The sequence below is a fragment of the Callithrix jacchus genome, chromosome 6, assembly GCF_049354715.1.
Source record: "Callithrix jacchus isolate 240 chromosome 6, calJac240_pri, whole genome shotgun sequence".
Taxonomy (NCBI): Eukaryota; Metazoa; Chordata; class Mammalia; order Primates; family Cebidae; genus Callithrix; species Callithrix jacchus.
In genome coordinates this window covers 7,120,069-7,144,603 of record NC_133507.1, presented here as the reverse complement: position 1 = coordinate 7,144,603, position 24,535 = coordinate 7,120,069, and the positions used below count along the sequence as shown (strand labels likewise).

The following is a 24,535-nucleotide window of genomic DNA, read 5'->3' as shown; positions in this document are numbered from 1 at the left end:
TAGGCCGCATGCAGTTTCCACTGGATCTCTAAGGATGTGGAAACTGCAGCGGTGATCTTAGAAGCAAAGGCAGGTCCGTTGTCTGACTGGATGGTGGAAGGAAGGCCGAATCAGGGAATGATGTCCCGGACGAGGTGCTCGGCTACAACTCCTGTGGTTTCAGAAGCTCTGGGGAAAGCTTCGATCCAGCCTGAAAAGGTGTCAACCAGGGTCAGTAGGTATTTAAACTGTTTGTGTTTTGGCATATGAGTAAAATCAACTTGCCAATCTTGGGCTGGTAGGTAGCCGCGTAACTGGTGGAGCGAATGACGCAGGTGACAGGCTTCCTGACTATTGGTTCTAGTGCAGGTTACACAATTAGAGTGGATTTCTTTTATTGTGGAAAGGAGGCCCTGAGGATGGAGGAGAGGGGTGAGAAAGTGAAACAGGGCTTTTGGTCCTATATGTAAGGAGTTGTGGATGTCTGTGATAATTTGGTGCCGCTGGTTCTGGGGTAGGATGAGGAGGTTCTGTTTAAAGGCTCATCCGTCTTTAAACTTGACGTCTGGGGAGGAGGACAGTTTGGTGCTTTCTTCCGGGATATACTGGGGTTTGTAGGTCTTAGAGAGAAAATAGATGGAAGCTGGGGGTGGACTACTTTGGGCAGTGGTTCAGGCTACGGAGTCTGCAAAGGCGTTGCCCCGAGCTACAGGAGTATTTGCGGACTGATGTCCTTTACAATGGATGATAGCTACTTGGGCTGGCAGCTGGATGGCCTGGATAAGCTGAGAGATGAGCTTTCCATTGAGGACGGGGGTTCCTTTGGTGGTGAGGAAGCCACGTTCTTTCTAAATCATGCAGTGAGAGTGGGCGATGAGAAAGGCATATTTAGAATCAGTGTAGATATTAACTGTTTTCCCAGTTGCCCAGGTAAGGGCTCGGGTGAGGGCAATCAATTCAGCTTGTTGGGAAGTGGTTCCCTGAGGTAAGGGTCGGGTCTCTATAATATCAGTGTCAGAGACGATTGCATAAGCGGCTTTCCTGGTCCGGGGGTCTTGAGAATAGAACTGCCGTCAACATAAAGGGAAACTGAGGCTGACGGTAGGGGTTGGTCAGTAAGGTCAGGTCGTGGGGATTGGCTTAGTTCAAGGATTTCTAGGCAAGAGTGCTGGCTCATTGGAGTTGGAAGGGTGGGAGTTAAGGTCGCTGGGTTAAGGGGGGAACAATGTGAGAGTGTAATGGTGGGATTCTCGATGAAGAGCAGGTGAAGCAGTTGGATCCTGGAGGGTCCAAGGTGGGCTAAAACCTGGTGGGAGAGCAGGTCGGTAAGCCGATGTGGTGAGAAGACCTGTAATGGTTGGTGTAGGTTGAGTTTTAAGGCTTCGGTGGTGAGTTCTGCCGCTGCAGCAAGGGCTCGCAGGCAAGGTTGCCACCCCTGGGTGGTAGGGTCTAGCTGTTTGGATAGGTATGCTACAGGTACTGAGGTGGGCGCCACAGGCTGGGTAAGGACTCCAATGGCTACGTGATGCTTTTCATCTGTATACAGGTGGAACGGCTTATTGGGGTTGGGTAAGGCTAGGTTTGTGGCAGTACAGAGGGCTGTTAGAAGAGCAGAGAAGGCCTGAGTCACAGTGCCTTGGGAGGTAAGTGGTCCTACTGGGGACTGTTTTGCCGCGTGGTACAGCGGTCTTGCTAGCACTGCGAAGTTAGGGACCCAATGCCTGAAGAACCCTACTAGACCCAGGAAGGAGAGGATCTCGTCTGCTGATGTAGGTGGTTGGAGGGCTTTGAGAGTCTGGAGCTTATCAGCAGTTATAGCCCGGTGTTTGGGGGTTAGATTGAGGCCTAAATAGGTAACTGAGGAGGTAGCTATTTGAGCTTTAGTAGCGGATATCTGGTACCCCTTGCTTCCTAGGAAGTTTAATAGTGTAGTGGTGGCCATAATGCAGTCGCGGTAGGACGGAGAACAAATGAGGATGTCGTCAACATATTGCAGTAGGGTGGAAGGGGTGATTTTGCAAGTCTGAAGGTCGGCTGCTAGGGCTCGTCCAAATAAATGGGGGCTATCCCGGAAGCCTTGGGGTAGGACCGTCCAGGTGAGCTGTTGAGAAAGATTGGAAGTGGGGTCTTCCCAGGTAAAAGCAAAAAGGAAATAGGAATCTGGGTGTAGGGGAATAGTGAAGAAGGCATCTTTGAAGTCTAGAACTGAGAAGTGGGTGGTTGTAGGGGGAATGTGGAAAAGGATTGTGTAGGGGTTGGGGACTACTGGATGAACGGGAATGACTGCTGCATTGATAAGGCGGAGGTCTTGGACCAGGCGGTACTGACCTGAGGGCTTTTTCACAGGCAGAATGGGAGTGTTGCAGGGAGAGTTTGCAGGAATGAGTAGTCCTTGAGCCCTCAGCTTATTTATGATAGGGAGGAGGCCGAGGCAGTGAATTTTGGAGATAGGAGACTGAGGGCGAGAAGGGAAGGCTGTGGGGTCTTTTAGGCGTATGAGTATTAGTTGGTGGTGCGAGGCTACAGTGGGGGTATCAGTATCCCATACTTCAGGATTTACGTTGGGGAGGAGTTTGGCCGGAGGAGGGGGGAAGGTGAGTTGGTGATGAGGGGTAAGAGGAAGGTCTCTGTGTGTGGAAAAGTAATGGTAGCTTGCAGTTTTACTAGAATATCTCACCCTAGGAGAGGTACAGGGCAAGAGGGAATGACTAGAAAGGAGTGGGTAAAAATGGAAGGGCCAAACAGACAAGTTAAGGGAGGAGTTTGGTGAGGAGTGGAGGGGGACCCATCAATGCCCATGACAGAGACTTGGGAAGGAGTGGTTTTGCCTGAATGTGAGGGAAGTACGGAGTAGGTAGCCCCCGTGTTTAATAGAAAAGAGACACTCTTACCCGCTACCTGGAGCTTAACCCTGGGCTCGGCAAGGGTAACCGGAGTTGGGAAGCCAGGGTACCGCCAATCGTCCATAAACCCTAGTAGCTCTGGGAATAGCCCTCTGTACTGACTCCTGACTGGCATGGACAGGGGCCTGGTTTTCGGAAACGTGGCCTTGCTGCTCCCCAGTGCGTCGGTTTGGAGGAACTGAGGCCTTGGGGGAGCTCAGACAATCGGATTTCCAGTGTCCCATGAGCTGGCAGATTGGGCAGGGCTTTGTAGGAGGACGAGGCTGGGGGCAGGCTTTGGACCAGTGCCCTTCCTTTCCACATTTGAAACACGCTCTGGGAGGGGTGCGGGTATTTGCTTTACCCTTGTTATTTTCTGCCGGCCGAAGGGCTGCTACTAGGGCTTTGGTCTGTAGAGTGACCTTTTGTTTCATACGTGCTTGGCGGGCTGCCTCAGCTGCGTCTTCCCTGGCATTAAAGACTTTAAAAGCCATTTTTACCAAGTCCTGTATAGGGGTTTCAGGGCCGTCTTCTGCTTTTTTTAGTTTTTTCTGAATGTCAGGGGCTGATTGGGAGATGAAGTGTGATGCTAGAACGGTGGCTCCATTTTGTGAGGCTGGGTCAAGGCGGGTGTAGCTGACTAGCGCTTCTTGCAAGCGAGTTAGAAAGAGGGCAGGGTTTTCATCTGGTAATTGGGTGATTTCTCTTAGTTTGTCATAGTGTATTACTTTGTTGGACACTACATCTATGCTTTTGAGGAGGTATCGGACCATGTGGTCTCTGCGGGGTATGTCGGACCCTCGGCCTGCCTGATAATCCCATTGGGGATCCTTGTTAGGAATAGCTTCAGCTCCAAGGGGGACCTGGTTATCTATAGTGTGGTCTTTATCTGCCTGATGCCGAGCAGCAGCGAGAATGCGCTCGTGTTCTTCAGCTGTGAGGGTGGAGGTGCAAACTACCCGAATGTCATGCCATGTGAGGCTGTATGCCTGGGTGAGATATTGAAATTCTTTAATATAGGTGGGCGGGTCGGCTGAGAAGGATCCTAAATGTTTCTCGATTTGGGACAGGTCTTGGAGTGAAAAGGGGACATGGACCCTTACTAAACCTTCGGTCCCTGCAACTTCCCTGAGGGGTGCTATTACTGATGAGTTATGAGATCTGGTGTGGGCAGATACGGGGGAAGTCATGGGGGGAGGTGTTTCTGGGGCGGAGGGCTTGGGGGCGCCTGGGGAGGAAGGTGGAGGGGGACTGCCAGGATTAGCGGGTGGAGAAAGGTGTTCGGGGAGTTTGTCCGGAGGGGAATAAGGCGGTGCGCCAGCGGTTGTGGTGGACACTTTTTGGGGGGTTCGGGCTAGAAGGATCTGGTGGGTGGAGCAGGAGGAGCAGAGATCGGGACGGGAGCGGAGGTCCCAAAAAGCCTGGACATAAGGGACTTCAGAGTTTTTCCCGGTACGGCGGCAAAAATTATCGAGGTCCCGTAGGGTATTGAAATCGAAAGTACCAGTCGGTGGCCAATGAGACTGGTTGTTAAGATTATATTGGGGCCATGCGACCTGAGAGAGAAATGTTAATTTCTTTCTCCACAGGGTCTGAGAATAGCCTAACTTTGAGAAATTTCGGAGCAGGCTGGTGTTAGGGTCTATTTTAGACTCCGAGTTCCCCATGGCTTACAAAGCTAGCCGGCGCCAGGGAGGGAAGAGGCAAGGAAGACGCGTCCCTTCTCGTTGCGTTCCCTTTAGGGTTAGGTTAGTGAAGTGAGCAGTCAGAGAGGCGTCCCCGTCTGGCTACTCCCTTCTTCGGAAGACTCCAGGAGTCGGATGGAGGACTGCCTTGGCTCAGCCGAGTCTAGGGCGAGGAGTCCGTGTGGACTGGCACCGGGAAGCTGGTTGCCTTAGCCCTGTGTAGAAGAAGGGGTAGAAGGTAAGTAAAAGTTTTACCTTGTCTGGAGTCTTGTGATGGCGACCTGATGGGGGGGGTGGACGGGCGGACGGGGGCGAGAGGGGGGACCGTCGCCCGGCCTCAGAGGCCTAGGGCGAGTCAACCCACCCTCTCCCAGGTTTCGGCACCACTTGTCTGATAAGTCCGACCACCCCCTACTGCTCGTGTTCCCCCAGGAACGGCCAAATGAGTAGACCAGGCGAATTAGGCGTTCAGGCTTTATTGGTCGGGGCTCCGGGTGGACCGAACACCCGGGGTAGAGAGTAGATCGGCCGCGCGCAGGCAATGGGAGACAGGCTTTTTATACTGTGGTAGAAGAGGCTGCAGTAATTTTCCACTGCCGTTGAGCAAGAGAGGGGACGTGCTCTTTCTCAGGCGGAGTTTCTTGCGGCTTATCGGCTATCTCCTAACAAAGGAGGGTTTCGAGGCCTGCCGCGAAAAGGGAAGGAGGGGGATGGGGTCTTGCAACCAGCTCATATGGGAACCTAGCTAAACATGAATGGTAGTACTTTTCCACTGTCCTTGGGGTTTTTCCAGTTGGCTGTGATGGGGGAAGGGAAGGCCGGTCCTAACACTTATGATCATGCCTGATTGTAATAAATGACCCCTACCCTTGTTATGCCTCCCTTGATGTCCGTCCCCTCCCTAAAATAGATTCCCACCTTAACCATTTGCCCCAATCTATAAAACCAACTCCTATCCCACCGCCCTCCACTGACTCTTTTCGACTCAGCTGGCTTGCACCTGGGTCACTCACACAAAGCCTGCTTGGTGGTCTCTTTATGTGAGTGACCTGCCTGACAGCCACGTGGTCTCAAAAGCCTCAAACATTTACTACCCGGCCCTTTATAGAACAAATTTGCTAACACTTGCCCTCCATGATCCGGCTCTCTGTGGCCTCCCTCACTTTGTTTTCTTCTGCCCCCTTGGTGTTCTTAGAGCCTGCTGGGCAATCTTCTGCCCCAGGGCCCATGTGCTGTTGCTGTCCTGGCCTACTGTGGTCTCTCAGTCCACAGCCTTACCTCCTGCAGGCCAATGCCACTCTTCAAATGACATCTTTTCACTGAGGCCTTTCCTTACCCTCTTTCAAAATTGTAATCCTCTCACCCCCAAGATTTTTCTGGCTTTTCTTGTCTTCAATTTCACTACATAGTTTACTTTTTAAATTTTATTTTCTCTATCCCCTTCCACCAGAATATATCCTTCATGACGACTTCCCCGCCCCCCCATGGATTTCCTCCCATATGTTTTCAGCATCTAGAATGTCACCTGGAATGAGGTAGGCACTCAATACATTAGAGTTAATGAATTCCCTTTAGGTCCTTTTTCTCTTTGGTTTGCTCATTTATTTATGCCCTCATTCAATGCATGTTTATGAATAATTACACAACGCTACCCACCAGCCGCTGCTGCAGGCAGTGTCAGATGTTTTAGTAAAGGCAACAAACACAACCTCCTGATCTCAAGAAGCTTGCGTTCTATTTTTTTCTTTTTGAGAAAGAAAAAGAGGAAAAAAAGAGGGAAAGAGGGAAAAAGAAATATTACTTCATTCCTGAAATAGGTATCAATAATGGCCGATCAATATTTTGTGTGTTTAAAGTGGATAATATATATTTTGTGTGTTTAAAATGGAGAGCTCTATTGAGTTTATTGTTCTGGATCTGAGTTCAAGTCCTGGATATCGTTATCAATTTTCTGTCTCGTTGAATCTAAATCTTATTATGGGTCTTATGTATCGGGGTGTTAAGATCTCTTATTATTACATTAATCCTTTTACCCTTGTATCCTTGTAGCTTTGAAATCTATTTTATTAATTATGAGAATTGCAACTCCGGCTTTTTATTTATTTATTTTTGCTCTCCATTTGGTTGGTAAGTTTTTTTCCAACCCTTTATTTTGATATCTTTAGATATACTGTTAGATTTTGTCTGTATCTTTTGATTGAGGGATTTAGTCGATTTAAATTTAGGGTTACTGCCATTTGATATTAACTGGCTATTTTATCCTTTCATTAATGTAAATTCTTCTTTATGTTAATGCTCTTTACTTTTTGGTGTATTTTTAGAAAGGCTCATACTGGTTATTCCTTTCTATATATAATGCTTCTTTTAGAAGTTCTTGTAAAGCAGGCCTGGTGGTAATAAAATCTCTGAGTACTTGCTTGTTCCTAAAAGATTTTATTTTTCCTTCAATTGTAAAGCTTAAATTGGCAGGATATGAAATTCTGGGCTGAAAATTCTGTTCTTTTAAGTATATTGAATATTGACCCCCACTCTCTTTTAGCTTGTAGGGTTTCCGCTGAGAGATCTGCTGTAAGCCTGATAGGCTTCCCTTTATGGGTAACCTGATCTTTCCCTCTGGCTGCCCTTAATATTTTCTCCTTCGTTTCGATACTGGTAAATCTAATGATTATGTGCCTTGGTGTTGGTCTTCTTGAGGAATATCTTTGTGATGTTCTCTGTATTGCCTGGGGTTGAATAGTGTCCTGCTTTGCTAAGTTAGGAAAATTTTCCTGGATAATGTCCTGAAAAGTATTTTCCAGCTTGAATTCATTCTCTCCATCACATTCAGGTACACCAATCAAACGTGTATTAGGTCTTTTCACATAGTCCCATATTTCTTGGAGACTTTGCTCATTCCTTTTTTCTCTATTCTTGTCTTGTCGTTTTATTTCATTAAGTTGGTCTTCGACCTCTGATATCCTTTCTTCTGCTTGATCCATTCGGCTATTTAAGCTTGTACATATTTCACTAAGTTCTCGTGTTGTATTTTTCAACTCCATAAGTTCATTTGTATTCCTCTCTATATTGTCTATTCTTTTCATCATTTCATCGAACCTTTTTTCAAAGTTCTTAGTTTCTTTACATTGGGTTAGAACAAGTTCCTTTAACTCCCAGAAGTTTCTTATCATCCACCTTTTAAAGCCTACTTCAGATAATGGAACACAGTCCTTTTCCATCAGGACTTGTTCTGCTGCTGATGAGTCCTTTTCCATCAGGGCTTGTTCCGTTGCTGATGAGTCCTTTTCCATCAGGGCTTGTTCCATTGCTGATGGGTTCTGATTTGGGGTATACTCGGCCTTCTTAGGCTGTTTTTTTCCCTTCATTGTAGATGAACCCCCCCCTTTTTTTTTTTTTTTTTGAGACGGAGTTTCGCTCTTGTTACCCAGGCTGGAGTGCAATGGCACGATCTCAGCTCACCGCAACCTCCGCCTCCTGGATTCAGGCAATTCTCTTGCCTCAGCCTCCTGAGTAGCTGGGATTACAGGCACGCGCCACCATGCCCGGCTAATTTTTTGTATCTTTAGTAGAGACGGGGTTTCACCATGTTGACCAGGATGGTCTCGATCTCTTGACCTCGTGATCCACCCGCCTCGGCCTCCCAAAGTGCTGGGATTACAGGCTTGAGCCACCACGCCCGGCCAAGATGAACCGCCTTTCTAATTAGGTTTCTGAGTCGACTTCCGATTTATTGATTCCCAGTGCTGGGATCCGAGCAACCCACTGTGGCAGCCTAAATAGCAGCGATAAGACTGATGGTGCTCTTCTGCCTGGGAATCTCTGATCTGGCTTCCCTCGAGTCCGCAACAAGCGGCTCTGACTTCCGGGAGCTCCAGACTCTGGTCAGTAGGGGAAGCGGTGCCGTTTGCTCTGCATGAAGAGCTGCTGTGCAGAGTCGCTGGCAAAACCGCTGCTGTGGCCACGAGAGTCGCGCTGGCGACTCGTGGGGCTCATCCACTGGGAATCGGCTGATCCGTAAGTGACGAAAATTCGTCTAAAGGTGTGGCATCGTCGTTCTCTGAGCTTTCACTGGGAGCTACAATCCCGAGCTGTTAGTGATCGGCCATCTTGGATCTGTTTTTGAAGCTTGCGTTCTAGATCATTCGTGGTGGGCTGGGACACGGTGGTGTCAGTGCTTTGGGGCTGATTGTTAAATTTTCAACTGTTAAACACAATCATTAAAAAAAGTTAAATAAATCACATAACTTTACAAATAAATTACATTAAAAACAGAAGTAATAAATACTCCAGAGGCACCATTTCCCAATCGCTACGTTCTATTTCTTGGTTCTTGATGTTATTACTTCAAGGGTATCAGATAACCAGGATCAGCACTGTCTTTTGGAAAACCCAGCTCAGTGGTTTTCCAACAGAAACTCCCTCTCGCTGATTCTCAGGAGTCTATCTAAGTAGAGTTAATGTTATCCACCTGTTGGTTACAGAAGTAGCCTGTCTTCCCCCAGGAGGCTGTTTGCTCGGTTTGACACTGAATGCTCCCCCTTCCCCCGACTGGGGAGAGGAGTATCATCAGAGTGCACAGCCGCAGTGGAGGCGCACGGGGGCGTGCAGGGGCGCACAGGCTCCTGCCCCTGCGGGTGGGAAAGGCAGGAGGTGCCCGGGTCCCCGCTTCCGGGCTGAGCCTGCCTTGGCCACTGGTATGGGAGCCTTTAAGGTAGGAAGGAACGGAGATCGATCACTCGAGCCTCCACTTGCTGAGCCTGTGGAAGCGAGACGCGGGGATCGGCTGGGAATGCCTGGGAGCGCCGGCGCGCGGAGCCAGGTGGGAGGTGCGAGGCGGCTGCGCGGCGTTCTAGGACTACCGGGCACCAAAGGTGGGTGGACGCTGGGGCAGCCGGGCCTGGAGGGGACAGGGAGGGCGGCTCAGGTTTAGTCGCGTGGCCCCAGGTGCGCGGCCTTCGCCCCGCAGCACCCGTGGTGCTGGCCCGGGCCTCGGCTCTGCGGCAGAAGTCGCGGTTGTGGCAACCGGCGCCGGCGCAGCTGCCCCGGGCCGGGGCGTTTCGTCTGCGCGGGCCCGTGGGGCGGGCATCGCCCTGGGCCACGCGCTGATAGTCTCCATCTCTCAGAAAAAGTCACGCCGTGGTCTGTAAAGGGTCCGCCCCGAAGTGGTCAAAGTGTTCATTTTTAGAAACGGATAGTGTGAGGTCGTAAAGACGTTCTGGAAATTACCTCTACGAGCCCGGCTCTGGCATTTTATGGTAAGGGATACTAATATCGCCTGCGGAGCTGGTGGGAGGGGCTTGGTCTTCTGTCTTAGGCTTAGGGTGGTCTCCATCCCAGGAGACCTTGCTCTTCCACGTTTTAGAGATCGCTTTTCCCCTTGCTGAATTCATAAAAATGTTTTCAATTCACACGTGTTTCATCTTGTAGGAAGAAGAAATTGTCTGGACGAATAACATGAGATCATATAGAATCCCACTTTTGGTGCTTTCAAATCAAGAAAGTAAAAGTAAACCATTGCGGTCTTTCACCTTAAGTATCCTGTGTTTTACTGCTCAAAACACCCGGTTTTTATACTATTCATGATGTCAGAAGGGAAACCTTCTGACAGAAAAAAGCCTCGTAGAAGCTTATCAATCAGCAAGAATAAGAAAAAAGCATCTAATTCTATTATTTCGTGTTTTAACAATGCACCACCAGCCAAACTTGCCTGCCCCGTTTGCCGTAAAATGGTGCCTAGATATGACTTAAACCGGCACCTTGATGAAATGTGTGCTAACAATGACGTCGTTCAAGTTGACCCAGGGCAAGTTGGCATAATAAATTCTAATGTGTCTACGGTAGATGTAACCAGTGCTGCTTTAGAAGATGTAATGCCAGAGAAGTCACCACCACCAAAGGCAAATTTAACTGCTGGCCAAAGTGATTCAGCAAAAATGGCCGTAAAACACAAGTCCAGTCCCTACTTTAAAAGTAATGATGCCTTGGTGTGTACAAATCAAGATGAGCTGAGAAATCGTAGTGTGAAAGTCATTTCTTTGGGAAGCCTAGCATCTAAATTGTCCAGAAAATACACAAGGGCTAAAAAATCAATAGATAAGGATGAAGAATTTGCCGGTTCTAGTCCACGGAGTTCCAGATCCACGGTCATTCAGAGCCTGGTTGATAACTCTTCAGAAATTGAGGACAAGGATCAAATTTTGGAGAACAGTTCTCAAAAAGAAAACATGTTTCTATGTGATTCTCTAAAGGAAGAGTGTATTCCCGAACACATGGTAAGAGGAAATAAAATAATGGAAGCTGAAAGCCAAAAGGCTACCCAGGAATGTGAGAAATCAGCCCTCACCCCTGGCTTCTCAGATAATGCGCTCATGTTATTTTCACCAGATTTCACTCTTGGGAATACATTAAAGTCTACGTCAGACGACAGTCTTGTAAAGCAAGAGTCTATCACAGGAGTGGTTGGACAACGTGAAGCATGTAGTTGTGAAGAAGTAAAAATGACTGTTGCCTCAGAAGCTAAAATACAGCTGTCAGATTCAGAGGCAAAATCTCAGAGTTCTGCAGATGATGTTTCCGCATGTAGTAACATCCAAGAGGCTCCTCGGCAGGGTGACAGTGGCTTAAGCAGTGATATCTCTCGTAGCATTCCTTTGGACCAGGGGTCAAGCTGCGATGGTCCTGATCAAACAACCAGTCATCCTTACTACCTTCGAAGTTTCCTTGTGGTGCTGAAAACCGTACTTGAGAATGAAGATGATATGATGCTCTTTGATGAGCAGGAGAAGGGAATTATAACTAAATTCCATCAGTTATCAGGTATCTTAAGCATGTTTTCAAGTTTTCGTTCCCCATTTGCTGCCCTGATTTGGGCATGATGTGATGGGCCGTAATCTAGTGACCACAAGGAGTCACTGTGGTGTAGTGAGTGCACTGTGGGAGTGTTCGTGGGAGTCAGAGCATACTCAGAGGTTTTATTGAGAGGGATGCATGGAAAAGAGACAATATTTTGGGCCAGGTGAATTTACTCTTGCTGAACTTTGGTTACATCAGAAGCAGCTGTTTTTCTTTTATAGGTATATTTGACAGTTATAAAATAATCTTCCTGATTAAAAAAAATACAGTGTGACTTAGAAAAGGATACCTTGTATTTTCAGCAGGTAATCAGGCTTCTTGTTAAGTTGTTTTGTTCTTCAGAGATGAAAGAATATAATACAGGAAAAAACAACAAACCAACCTGAGGCTTATTTTCTTTCTCCCAACAACACTTTAGACTCAGACTGTGCCTTTTAAAAACAGGCTGTGGAGGAAATGGAAACTTTCAAGTTGAAATTGGTACATTTAAAAATATTAGTCTATGCCTCAAGTCCTTGGCAGCCAGGGGTGGCTCCAAGCCAGCAGTGCAGGTTTGTAGTAAAAAGCCACCCTTGTGTCCTTGCAGTGTTAATTACAGGGGGCCATGATGGGTCTGTGGAACTGAGTCCCTGAGGATAGGAAACAACTTACTTGCTGGCCACACCATCCTTCAGTAAAATACAGCCATGCCCGACTCTTCAGTAGATAAAAAACGAAAAATCTGAGCATTACTGTTAATGCTTCTGTTTTAAATTTGCATGGTGCAATTGTGGTATTCCTTGTGTTACTTTTTAACAATTGAGCAGTATTTCTTCTCTGGGCACAGCTGTGTGCAATGTCCACTTCCATCTCTGCTTTTGCTGTTCTCATCGGAAAATGAACATAATAGCACATTGGCTGTTCTATCCAGACTAGTCACAGATCTTTGGGGGCTGACTGCTTTCATTCGAGTATTTCAGTGATTGGTGGCTCTGTGCTTCCATATAATTGAGAAATATGAACAGTTTTCCTAGTGCAATTTCTGCATATGCTTGTGTTTTATACTCCATGGAGAATCATGTTCAGTCTGTGTGTAGAAATAATTACTGCTAATTGTTTTTGCCTTTTTATTTTTGTATTTTTAAGTTCTTTTAGAGACCGGGTTTCTGTCACCCAGGCTGGAGTGCAGTGGCATAATTATAGCTCACTGTAACCTTGAACTCTTGGTCCCAGGTGATCCTCCTGCCTCAGCCTTTCAAAGTGCTGAGATTACAAGTGTGAGCCACAGGCTGGGCATGGTATAACCCTGTCTCTACTAAAAATACAAAAGTTTGCTGGGCATGGTGGTGGGCGCCTATAATCCCAGCTACTTGGGAGGCTGAGACAAAAGAATTGCTGGAACCTGAGAGGTAGAAGTTGCAGTTAGGGAAACTCGGTCTCAAAAAAAAAAAAAAAAAAGCGTGTCCGGGCACAGTGGCTCATGCCTGTAATCCCAGCACTTTGGGAGGCTGAGGCGGGTGGATCACGAGGTCAAGAGATCGAGACCATCCTAGTCAACATGGTGAAGCCCCGTCTAATAAAAATACAAACAATTAGCTGGGCACGGTGGCGCATGCCTGTAATCCCAGCTATTCGGGAGGCTGAGGCAGGAGAATTGGCTGAACCCAGGAGGCGGAGGTTGCGGTGAGCCGAGATTGCGCCATTGCACTCCAGCCTGGGTAAGGAGCGAAACTCCGTCTCAAAAAAAAAAAAAAAAAAAGCGTCAGCCATGATGCTGGGTCAATTTTGCCTTTTTAAAGAAAAAAGAAAAATGTTGGAAATATTGAAAATACAATTAAGCCATTTTAGAGTTGGCTGAAATTTAAAGATAATCTGGGTAATAGAGAGATTGAGGCCAAACAAATTAATTAAGAAGCTTGGCCAAGATTACTGGGTTAGAGATGACTATCCTACTAAAGCCAGACTTTTTTTTGGGAAAGTTATTTTCAGATTATTTCAATCAAATCAGAATAATGCATATTAAACCAAAAGCAGAGAGTTAAATAATTCTGGGTAGGGCCTCTCTGAGGGAGTAGAAATGTTGATGGCCAGAAAGTGGGGAAAGTGATTTTAGAAGTTTTACAATGACCCATTGTTACCCAATTTTTAAATGTGCTTTCAAAATGGTTTATACCGTCAAATGATGGCCTTATACATATGGTGAGCATGTGTGTATTTCCAAATAGTACATTTATTCACTTTAGGTTTTAAAGGTAAATGTAGTGTTTTTCACCATTTTTCTTAACTTTATTGCAGGTACTGGTCAGAAGTTATACGTAAGGCTCTTTCAACGTAAATTAAGCTGGATTAAGATGAGTAAATTAGAATACAAGGAGATTGCCTCAGACTTAACACCTGTGATTGAAGAATTGCAGCATGCAGGCTTTCTACAGACAGGTATGACTAGTAAAAGAAAATGTGAAATGAAAATATAATTCACAGAGCTGAGCTTCTGCAGAATGGTGGCAGTATTAGTATGGTGCCCTCTCCTGGGTGGCGCCTGGTAACTTACTGTTTTTTAATTGAATTTTTAATCTTAGAACAACAATTTGTTCATGTGCTGCTAAAGCCATTCTTAGCTTGAGTTAAGAATGAAAGATTGCTGCTGTTTTCTTGACTGTGGCAGATTTAGAGTGAAAGTCACCTGGGGATAGACATGGGTGTGTGCCATAGAAGAAATAACACCCCTTCTTGGTGCCCTCCTTCCAGCAAGAACTTGACTCATCTTGCTCAGGGTCCTCTTCTTAATGATAGAGTAGAGCTGGTTGTCTGAAACCAGTATGGCCTCCAAAACTTCATCTGCTGCACGTGCACACACATACAGCTCTCTGATGACGCTGATTGCCTGAAGCATTGTTGAATTGCTTTAAGCCTCTGTGAACACTAAGGAGAATCTGTCTCCTGCAGTGATACCCTTCGTTATCTAGCATTCGTTAAGTACCTACCCGTGTATTGGGTACAAAATTGTACTGTATTAGAAAAGGAAAACGTGAGCCTTGGCTTCAAGTTGCTGACATTTTAGACCCAAATAAGCAAATCAGCCCGATGGTTTCTTTGGGGCAGTTTGTTGTGGGGAGCAGTAAGTGGGGATGAAGGGAAGGAAGCAGGAAGTATTGAAGGGTGATTGTTAGGGTGGGGCTGGATGCGGCGGGCTGGGGAAAGTTTTGGGAGAGGCATAAAGCTCAGTGAAGGAGCTTAGATGTGGATGGTTAGTGTGGGACAGAGGACATGCTGCAGAGCAGTGCTTCCCACACATCAGTGCCAGCAGGGTCACCTGGGAGCTTGGCTCAGTCCTCACCTGACTAGGAAAATCTGGTGCAGATTCCATAAATTCATATGTGTGACAGGCATGCCAGGTGATTCCTGCAGGTGAATCTTGACTTACCTTCAAATAAGCAACAAAACCAGGATCCTAGTGCTCACTGTAGCACTCAGTCAAGTGCAAGTCCTACCCAAGCTCCAGCCCCATGAGACCTGGCCCTGGCTGTCCCTGTCACTCTGCCACGGCCACCCATCCCTCAGCATTCTTCACCAGGATGGGTGCTCTCCTGTCTCAAAGCCGTGGAGTGACTTTCCCCTCCACCCAGGTCAGTTTCCACCACATAGCCACACGGCCTATTCCTGGTTTCCTTCACCTCTGCGTGGTGTTGTTTTGTCCCAGGTTTGCCTGACTGCACTGTGTGAAATACAGCAAGCCTCCTGCCAGCTTGTTTGCCTCCCCAAGTTGTGATTTTCTTTAGAGAGGTTATTACCACCTGATATATATGCCTATTCATTTAACTATTATGCTGGGAGGTTCCTGTGGATGGGATTTCTTTCACTAGCATCATGCCCGGGGCCTTAGAACGTTACCAGGCACACAGTGTACACCAATAAATATTTGTTGGAGGAGGAAGGTGCTGCCCTAAACTGTGAAGCCTTGACGGTAAAGACCTGCCAGGTCTGACTGAGCTGAATTCCTATGTGAAGGTTGGTGTCGGGGCCCACAGTACAGAACAGGCTCATGAATGCGGAATGAGCAGGAGAGGCTTGTGGGAGAAGAGGGCTGATGATCAGTTCATTCTGACCTGGTCTGAGAGGTCCTGTTTTGTAGGGGTTTTGTGACGAGAAAGGCAGGGAGTATATATTCCAAAGCAGTGGTGGGATGCCCAAACCATAATGGCTATCCATGTGTGTCTTTATTTCCTTTACATTTTAGTGAGAAATTCTACTATTTGATTTTTTTTTTTTTTTCTTTTTTGAGATAGTATCTCGTTCTGTTGCCCAGGCTGGAGTGCAGTGGCGCAATCTCGGCTCACCGCAACCTCCACCTCCCAGCTTCAAGCAATTCTCCTGCCTCAGCCTCCTGAGTAGCTGGGATTACAGGCACTGCCACCACACCTGGCTAATTTTTGTATTTTTAGTAGAGACGAGGTTTCACCGTGTTGGTCAGGCTGGTCTTGATCTCCTGACCTTGTGATCCGCCTGCCTCGGCTTCCCAAAGTGCTGGGATTACAGGAGTGAGCTACCATGCCCGTTCTTGGTAACTTTTAAGAGATAGGATAGTAGCATTATGAATACATTAATAATACCATGTTAATAATTCCACATTTAATCATTGGTTTGGCCAGCTAATTAAAATTTTCTAAGTAGAATTTCATTTTATCTTCATCCTACTGAGGTAAATAAAGCTAGAAAATGGTAAAATTTTAAAAACCCTTTTTTTTTTAACCATTTCAGAATCTCAGTTGCAAGAACTCTCTGAAGTGCTTGAACTCCTTTCTGCTCCTGAACTGAAATCCCTGGCCAAGACCTTCCACTTGCTGAATCCCAGTGGACAGAAACAGCAGCTGGTGGACAGCTTTCTCAAATTGGCCAAACAGCGTTCAGTCTGCACTTGGGGCAAGAATACGCCTGGAATTGGTGCAGTGATTTTAAAAAGGTTCTGTTGGCTATCATTATAGTAAAACAATTTAAAATGTTGATAGCACTTAATGACCTATAATAGATCGTATACGTGAGTGAACTGTAATAGTACGCTGCGGCTGCAGTTAGATTGAGAAGGCTGAAAAAGCCGTAACTGTGATAGCCTGGGTTCTTTCTTCCGTTACTATACAACATCTTTGTTATAACACTGTACTGATTTCCAGGACCAAGAAAAATCGAAAGGCAATAGGCCTCTGGTAAATTCTAGTATTTTATTTTCCAGGAAAAATACAGTTTTAAGTGATTCTTACAGGATTTTAGACTAAACTATTCAGTCACATTTTTATTATAGTTAAGTTTTTGTTTACTAAACAAAGTATAATCAGGCAGTCTTAATGTGCAAATTTTCCTGAGTTTAAACACAGCAGTTTACCAAAACTGTTGGTGGTTTCTTTTGTCCTTGAGAAGCCCTTGAACTAATTTGAAAATTACACAAACTTTTAGAATTGATTTATTTTGCCCATGATATCAACTTTAGTCTGGGAATTCACTACTCTGGAGTCATTGAGGATGAAATGAGAGGATGCTTTTGAAAACACTTTAAAATGAAGTTAGTTATTTTATATATTTCTTTTGTATATTCAATTGTTATGAGCCCATCCTTGCTGAGGTACTATAAATACGAATCTTTAATAAAACTTAGGTACAGTAAGGCAGACATTAAGAAAAACATCAATACCAACACTTCAAAAAGGTTTATATTGTAGATTTTTAAAAAATGCTCTAATTACTTATTTGTGATTAACTGACTTGAGAAGTATGGAATCCTTATCCATGTGATAAGTTAAATGTCTTCTAAGTCCTTTGTCTAATTTTATTTCTTAAGTATTTGATGTTAACCTTATATGTAACATTTTGTGGGCAAGTACACATTAAAATTAGTGGCCCTCTGACTGGGCATGGTGGCTCATGCCTGTAATCCCAGCACATCGAGAGGCTGAGGCAGGCAGATCATGAGGTCAGGAATTAGAGACCAGCCTGGCCAATATGGTGAAACCCCATCTCTACTAAAAATACAAAAATTAGCCGGGCGTGGTGGTGTGCATCTGTAATCCCAGCTACTCAGGAGGCTGAGACAGGAGAATCGCCTGAACTCAGGAGGTGGAGGTTGCAGTGAACTGAGATTGCACCACTGCACTCCAGCCTGACTCCATCTCAAAAAAAAAAATTAGCAGCCCTGTCTTGGTATATGCACTTAGCATAGAACAGATAAAATAAATAAGATGAACATATTTTGTCATTGACTATGGACTTCTAGGAAAATAGAATCCTCAAGGCGGTTTTAATTTTAGTAAAAACCACTGTCTAGTTTGTCCTTTATTTCTTCATTTTGATGTAAAGCCCAGCAGTGGAATTTCTGAGTCCCTGGCAGCCCATGTCAGGACAGTGCCTGGTGCTCTTTCTCTGCTGTTATCGTAAAGAAACAGAAAAAACGCACATTATTACAGAAAAAGGCACATTATTTATGCTTTCTTAATCCTTGCAGGAGTCCCTGCTTAGTTTTCTCCGTTTGATGCTTCACAGCCTGGAGGCTGTGTCCACTGGGAGCATCCCTGGGATTCTGCCTGGAGGTAGATCAAGTGGGCACTTTGGGGCACTCTGCAGATGAGTGGCTCTCAGTTCAGTGGTGGTATAATAAGAATCCCACCCCTTCCCCTTCAACTCCGTGGTGGTGATACTCATCTCTCCCATGCCCTCAGGGATGCAGTGCTGCTTTTGGCTTAATAGCTTCTGCACCAGGAGGGTGTGACATCTTTCACGAGGCCAGTGGTTCTCAACTGGGGGCATCTGGCATCATTTGGAGACATTTCTGGTTGTCAGTACTGGAGGTGGTGATACTGATGGCATCTAGTGACTAGAGGCCAGGGACACTACTGAGCATCCTATAATTTACAAGACAGCCCCTGACAACCAAGAATTATTTGGCCTAAATGTCAATAGTGCTGAAGCTGAAAAACCCTGCTTTCGATGTTGTCTAAGCTGCTAGAGTCAGAGGACCCACAGGATCCTGGATTTAATTCAGACCTCCAAGCCCACCTTGCAGATACCAGAGTTGAACTGAATTCACTCCAGTGTTAACGTAGAATAGATATGCTGCTGGACTACTCTATACACTAGAGCAGGGGTCTCCAAGACCCAGGCCGCAGACTGGTAACTGCCCATTGCCTGTTAGGAACTGGGTGGCACAGCAGGAGGTGAGCAGTGTGCCAGCAGGCATGACTGCCTGGGCTCCGCCTCTTGTCAGATCAGCAGTGGCATTAGATTCTCATAGGAGCATGAACCCAATTGTGAATTGCGCTTTTGAGGGATCTGCGTTGGGCATTCCTTATGAGAATCTGAGGTGCAACGGTTTCAACCCAAAGCACCTCCCCCAAACCCAGTCCATGGAAAAGTTCTCTTCCATGAAATCACTCTCGGTGCCAAAGTCATCGACTGCTGCACTGGAGAACAGCACCAGACTTTGGTGTATACATTTGTACCACACCTTGGTACACAAAATCTGATGTTTTGCCCAGAGCCTATTTAAATACCATTATTTAATCTAAATCATCACTTGAATCAAAAATTGAGAATTTCTTAATGTTGATCAGGCAATAATTTTATGAAAGTTTTCCTCGTATTTGAAGTGCTCATGACCAGGGTAAACCCCACCCTACTCTATGGCCGAGGAAGGAAGCACTTTTATGGAGCCAAACCATGTGTGGAACCATTTGGAGATGTATATTCATTTACTCCCATGTATCCCTGGGTGAGCTCTGCGCCCCAGAGCAGTTCAGTAATGCTCCAGTGTTTAAAATAGTGAATGTCATTTCTCTTTATTTTAGATGAAAATAATTTGTAAATCTGATACCCAAATGTTTCAAAAGCTAAAAGGTATTCTACATTGTACATTTTTCAGAGCTAAAGCCTTGGCTGGGCAGTCAGTACGAATCTGTAAAGGCCCCAGGGCTGTGTTTTCCCGGATCTTGCTGCTGTTTTCATTGACCGACTCCACGGAGGATGAAGATGCTGCTTGTGGAGGTCAGGGGCAGCTTTCAACGGTCCTGTTGGTCAACCTTGGCCGAATGGAGTTTCCTAGTTACACCATCAATCGGAAAACCCAAATCTTCCAAGACAGAGATGATCTTATTAGGTGAGATGATGTTAGCTCACTTTAATAGCTATGTGTGCATTTCACAATTTAGTACAAGCTTTTATTTTTTTCCAGCCAAAATAGAAACATTAAGTCCATAGCCAAAACAGTTTTTAATCTTTCTTTGCCCCACTTGTATACATTTCTGTGACTATAGGGAAAATGTAGAAATGTGCCGAGGTCATGGTTGCCATAACCAAGGAATTTTGAGTTAGAATTGATTACAAAAGCTTTCTCTGGTTTATGTTTCCAAGTACCTTTAGCCGGGAGTTGTTTTTTATTTTTAATTTGAGACAAGATTTTGCCCAGGCTGGAGTGCAGTGGTATGATCACAGCTCACTGTAGCTGGGCCCAAGTGATCCTCTCACCGCAGCCACCCAAGTAGCTGGGACCACAGACACATGCCACCACACTTAGCTAATTTTTGTTGTTGTTGTTGTTTTTTGGTAGAGATGGGGTTTTGCCATGTTGCCCTGGTGGTCTCAAACTCCTGGACTCAAGCAATCTGCCCACCTTGGCCTCCCAAAGTGCTGGGATTACAAATGTGAGCCACCACCCTTGGCCTGTATTTTTTTGACACAGACATTTTAACAAACTTGGCTTATGAACATGTGTTGGCATGAACAAGACTGAAGATGAATGTTTTCCTAGTAATAACACTTTAGGTAAAGCCATTAATAACTTGTATACTGTATATCATACATATGATAATCAGATCTCATACAAATGATAAATTAGAAGTTTTCACTAATTTATATTGGCACATGGATTTAGTGAAAATTTGGTTTGTCCAGTAAAAGTAGTTTTTGAACTAAAAATAGAACTACCATGTGATCCAGCAATCCCACTACTGGGTATATATCCAAAGGAAAAGAAATCGGTATATTGAAGAGAGATATCTGTACTCCCATGTGTATTGCAGTCTATTCACGATAGGCAAGATATGGAATCAACCTGAGTGGCCATCAGTGGATGAATGGATAAAGAAAATGTGGTGCATGTAACACGATGGAGTACTATTCAGCCATCAAAAAGAGTGACATTCTCTTATGGTGGCGATGTGGTTGAACTCGGAGGACATTGTGTTACATGAAATAAGCCAGGCACAGAAAGACACATACTGCATGTTCTCACTTATATGTGGGAGCTAAAAAGGTGGATCTCACAGAAGTAGAGAGTAGAATTGTGGTTCCCAGAGGCTGGGAAGGATGTGGGGGCAGGGGACAGGGAAAGGTTGGTTAACAGACACAAAAGTGCAGCTAGATAGAAGGAATAAGTTCTGTTGTTCTGTAGCAGTGTCAGATACTGTGATTCATAGTTTATTATGTTTTTCTAAATAGCTGGAAGAATGGATTTGGAATATTCCCAACACAAAGAAATGATAAATGTTCGAGGTGATGCCTGCTATGGCAGCACATGCCTATATTTCTAGCTACTAGGGAGGCTGGGGCAGGAGGGTCACTTGAGCCCAGAAATTCAGGACTAGCCTGGGCAACATAGTGGGACCCCATCTCTAAAGCATTTTCAAAAAAGTTTGAGGTGCCGGATATGCTAATTACCCTAATTTGATCATTAAACGTTGTATACATGCACTGAAACATCACACTGTGCCTCATAATATGTGCAGTTACATGTCAATTAAAAATAATAGGTGCAAAACAAATAATGGGATTACAGTATTAAAAAGTAGGTTTTGATAAGAAAGAATAGCATAGATCTTACAGAAAAAAAATTGGATTTCCTTAGAAAAACACCTTTTATAGGAAAAATTAATTTGGATTTCCTAAAATGTCACTTCTGATTCTTGATTTGGATTTCTGACTCAAATTTTTTTTTTTTTTTTGAGACAGAGTTTCGCTCTTGTTACCCAGGCTGGAGTGCAATGGCGCGATCTCGGCTCACTGCAATCTCCGCCTCCTGGGTTCAGGCAATTCTCCTGCCTCAGCCTCCTGAGTAGCTGGGATTACAGGCACGCGCCACCATGCCCAGCTAATTTTTGTATTTTTAGTAGAGACGGGGTTTCACCATGTTGACCAGGATGGTCTCGATCTCCTGACCTCGTGATCCAGCCGCTTCGGCCTCCCGAAGTGCTGGGATTACAGGCTTGAGCCACCGCGCCCGGCCTTCTGACTCAAATTTAACCAAAATCGATTCTGATACTTGATTTTAGGAAAGTCCCTTAAATGTTTCTAGGAAAGCCATGTGCTTTAAGAAGTTCTGGAAATTTCTGAATCACAGCAGTGTCAGTATAATCTGATTTTAGCCATTTTACCTTAGCTGTCAGGAAGCTTACTATCTTCTTTGTGTTCAGTTGGAATAGCTTTTTTAGTGAAATATTATTAGACTATTTCTTCATACTCTGTTTTCAGTTGTCTCATATCTTTTTTTTTACCTTTTTTGTTTTTACTGGCTTTATGCTTTTCCGGCTTGTGAGAATGTGTACTCTGAAGCCACGTTCCAGTTTCTATACCAATGAATTAAGAACCCACCCTGTGCCTCAGTTTCCTCATCCGTCAAATGGGGAGAATAACAGTATATACTTACAGACATGTGCTGGTGTATGGGAAGGGCTTAGAGCCTGGCCTGTGGGGAATGCCTACTACATATTCATTACCGTTTTAATCATCATCGTTACTGTCATACCCAAGTTCTATAACAAAACCACAGTTCACAAGTTTAAAAGGTATCTCATGTTCTTTCTAGAAAGTAAGTATGCTGTAAGTAATAAAAATAATGAAAACTTCCTTGGTTAAGCAGAGGGCTTTAACATGTAAATGAAGCTGGATTTAATTGACTTATGGAAGGGAATAGTATACAGTATCTGGTAATGCAATAACTGACATGGAAACTTTTGTTGTCTACCTCTGTACTCGAGATAATTTATCCTTTTTTTTTTTTTTTTAATTGAGATGGAGTTTCGCTCTTGTTACCCAGACTGGAGTGCAGTGGCGCGATCTCGGCTCACTGCAACCTCTGCCTCCTGGGTTCAGGCAATTCTCCTGCCTCAGCCTCCTGAGTAGCTGGGACTACAGGCACGCGCCACCATGCCCAGCTAATTTTTTGTATTTTTAGTAGAGACGGGGTTTCACCCTGTTGACCAGGATGCTCTCGATCTCTTGACCTCGTGGTCCACCCGCCTTAGCCTCCAAAGTGCTGGGATTACAGGCTTGAGCCACCGCGCCCAGCAGTTTATCCTTTTTAAAATGTTCCCATTCATTCAATAAAAATGAGTGTTGAGTACCTATCTTGTGCCTTGGTTGCAGCAGGGAACAAGAGAGGGCCTCAGCCATCATGGAGTTATGTTTTCTTAGGGAGATAGGAAATCAATAATATTTCAAGTGGGTGAGAAGTGCTGTGATAATTGAGGGGCAGGCTGAAGAAGTTCTTTATAGACTGAGTGTCAGAGAGAGTGGCCCTGGAGAGGTGACATTTGAAGTGGAACTTGAGGATGAGTTCTGGGTGCCTGCATCCTGGCCGCCAGGTAGCGTGTGCACAGGCCCCGAGGCAGGAAGGAGTTTGTTGAGTTGGAGGAACTCAGGAGTCCCCTGGCTAAGATGTGGGGGTGGCCAGGACTGGGTTGGTGGCAGTGGAGACAAGTGAATGCATTTGAGACAGTTTGGAAGCAGAAAAGACAAGTCTTGATTGTGATGAGGGCGAGGAGAGGAATGGACCAAGGATGGCTCTGGTGTTTTGCCTTGGGTGGTGGCGCCATCCAGTGAGGAGAGGATTGGGAGAGGTGTTGGTGCTGGAAGCATCAGTGTGTTTGGTTGAAGCTGTCATGTGTGGCATTGGACTTGCTGTCAGGAACTCAGGGAATGGGTCTAGCCTGGAAAAAGTCAACAGTTTTGAGAGTCACTGGCATATGGACAGTGTTTGAAGCCATGGAGCTGAATGAGCAGCATATTATAAAACAATTAGATCTAAGAATTTCTGAGTAAATGTTTACATTTGGAGGCAATTTCTTTACTCTAACTTTATAGTGTTTGTACATCTGTTATTGTCTTCTTTTCTTTTAGATGTGAGACCAAAATACAATGAACGTGGACTCAGAGTGTTAACAGAATTTGTTGGTTAAATGCCTTTGTTTTTGGGTAGCTAAAGGAGCAATGAAAAATTGTCTTTCTTAAGCTAAGTTATGTTGTAACATTCCAGCGTCCTCATCTCCCAAAGAGCATCGTTTAGTTATTTTGAAATATTCCAAGTAATTCTCTTAGTGTGGGCAGAATCCCTTTGGCTACCTCTGCTTGTAAATGATTAGATTCTCAGATCTACATCTGATTATAATTCTGACATGGCTTACATGTTTGCTGTCATATTGTTGAGTGAGTGAATGGATGAATGAATGAATGAGTGCCACCATCAGGAATGATGAGCTGACCCGTATCATATTTATATAATGGAGCATGTTATGTAACAATACAGCATAAATGTTTTCATCTTCCTAGTTGGGCTTTCTGTATCAGTCCTTCCGGGCCACTCCAGTGATTACTTAAGTTAGATTATTACTAGAAGGAAATTTAAGTGCCCTCATATTTTAAAAAACACACTTTCACCCTTCAGAATTAGATCTGTTGGCTAGGATGTGGTGGTTCTATGGGAATGCTCGTTCATATCTGGAACTTGGATGCCATGTTCCTCCAGATATGCAGCAGCCGTGCACATGCTGAGTGACATTTCTTCTGCAATGGCCAACGGGAACTGGGAAGAAGCTAAGGAGCTCGCTCAGTGTGCAAAACGGGATTGGGACAGACTGAAAAACCACCCTTCTCTGAGGTGAGAGTTTTATAGGTACCTGCCGCAAGTTGTTCCAGACACAGTAGTTTTCTTCATGAAGAATATACTCCTTTTGTACTGTGGTTAAACCAGCTGTGGAATTGAATTTTTACGTGCTGTGCCTAGAGTGAAAGTGCTGTGTGAAGTAGAAGGAAATGTCTGAAGGTTTAAAGTGAATTTGATAGAACTCAGATTCCTGGGCAACACACCTGCCAGTCCCATTCTTGGCTTGTCGAATGCCGTTTGTAGGG

The 24,535-nt window shown here is 45.2% G+C and overlaps 2 protein-coding genes across 54 annotated transcripts in view; both read left to right on the top strand.

The window, feature by feature from the left end:
• Positions 1 to 10,611, top strand: part of LOC144576500 (uncharacterized) — a 29,536-nt gene extending 18,925 nt beyond the window's left edge. For 2 of the 4 annotated variants that reach the window (XM_078375895.1, XM_078375892.1), the window contains exon 7: positions 9,971 to 10,076. In XM_078375895.1, coding sequence (XP_078232021.1) covers positions 9,971 to 9,996 — 26 coding nt within the window. In that variant the 3' untranslated portion in view covers positions 9,997 to 10,076. Of the gene's footprint in view, positions 1 to 5,996; positions 6,082 to 9,970 lie in introns of those variants that run through there. The other 2 variants (XM_078375891.1, XM_078375893.1) reach the window with 2 other exon arrangements.
• The window catches only part of FAN1 (FANCD2 and FANCI associated nuclease 1), a 42,969-nt gene continuing 28,402 nt past the window's right edge, over positions 9,969 to 24,535 (top strand). For 34 of the 50 annotated variants that reach the window (XR_013536527.1, XR_013536535.1, XR_013536536.1 and 31 more), the window contains exons 1-5: positions 9,969 to 11,359; positions 13,670 to 13,810; positions 16,133 to 16,334; positions 19,278 to 19,511; positions 24,153 to 24,284. Coding sequence is in view for 16 of the 50 variants with exons in the window: in XM_078375879.1 (XP_078232005.1) it covers positions 10,123 to 11,359; positions 13,670 to 13,810; positions 16,133 to 16,334; positions 19,278 to 19,511; positions 24,153 to 24,284 (1,946 nt within the window). In the remaining 34 variants the exon portion in view is untranslated. The remainder of the gene's footprint in view (positions 11,360 to 13,669; positions 13,811 to 16,132; positions 16,335 to 19,277; positions 19,512 to 24,152; positions 24,285 to 24,535) is intronic. The other 16 variants (XR_013536529.1, XR_013536557.1, XR_013536541.1 and 13 more) reach the window with 1 other exon arrangement.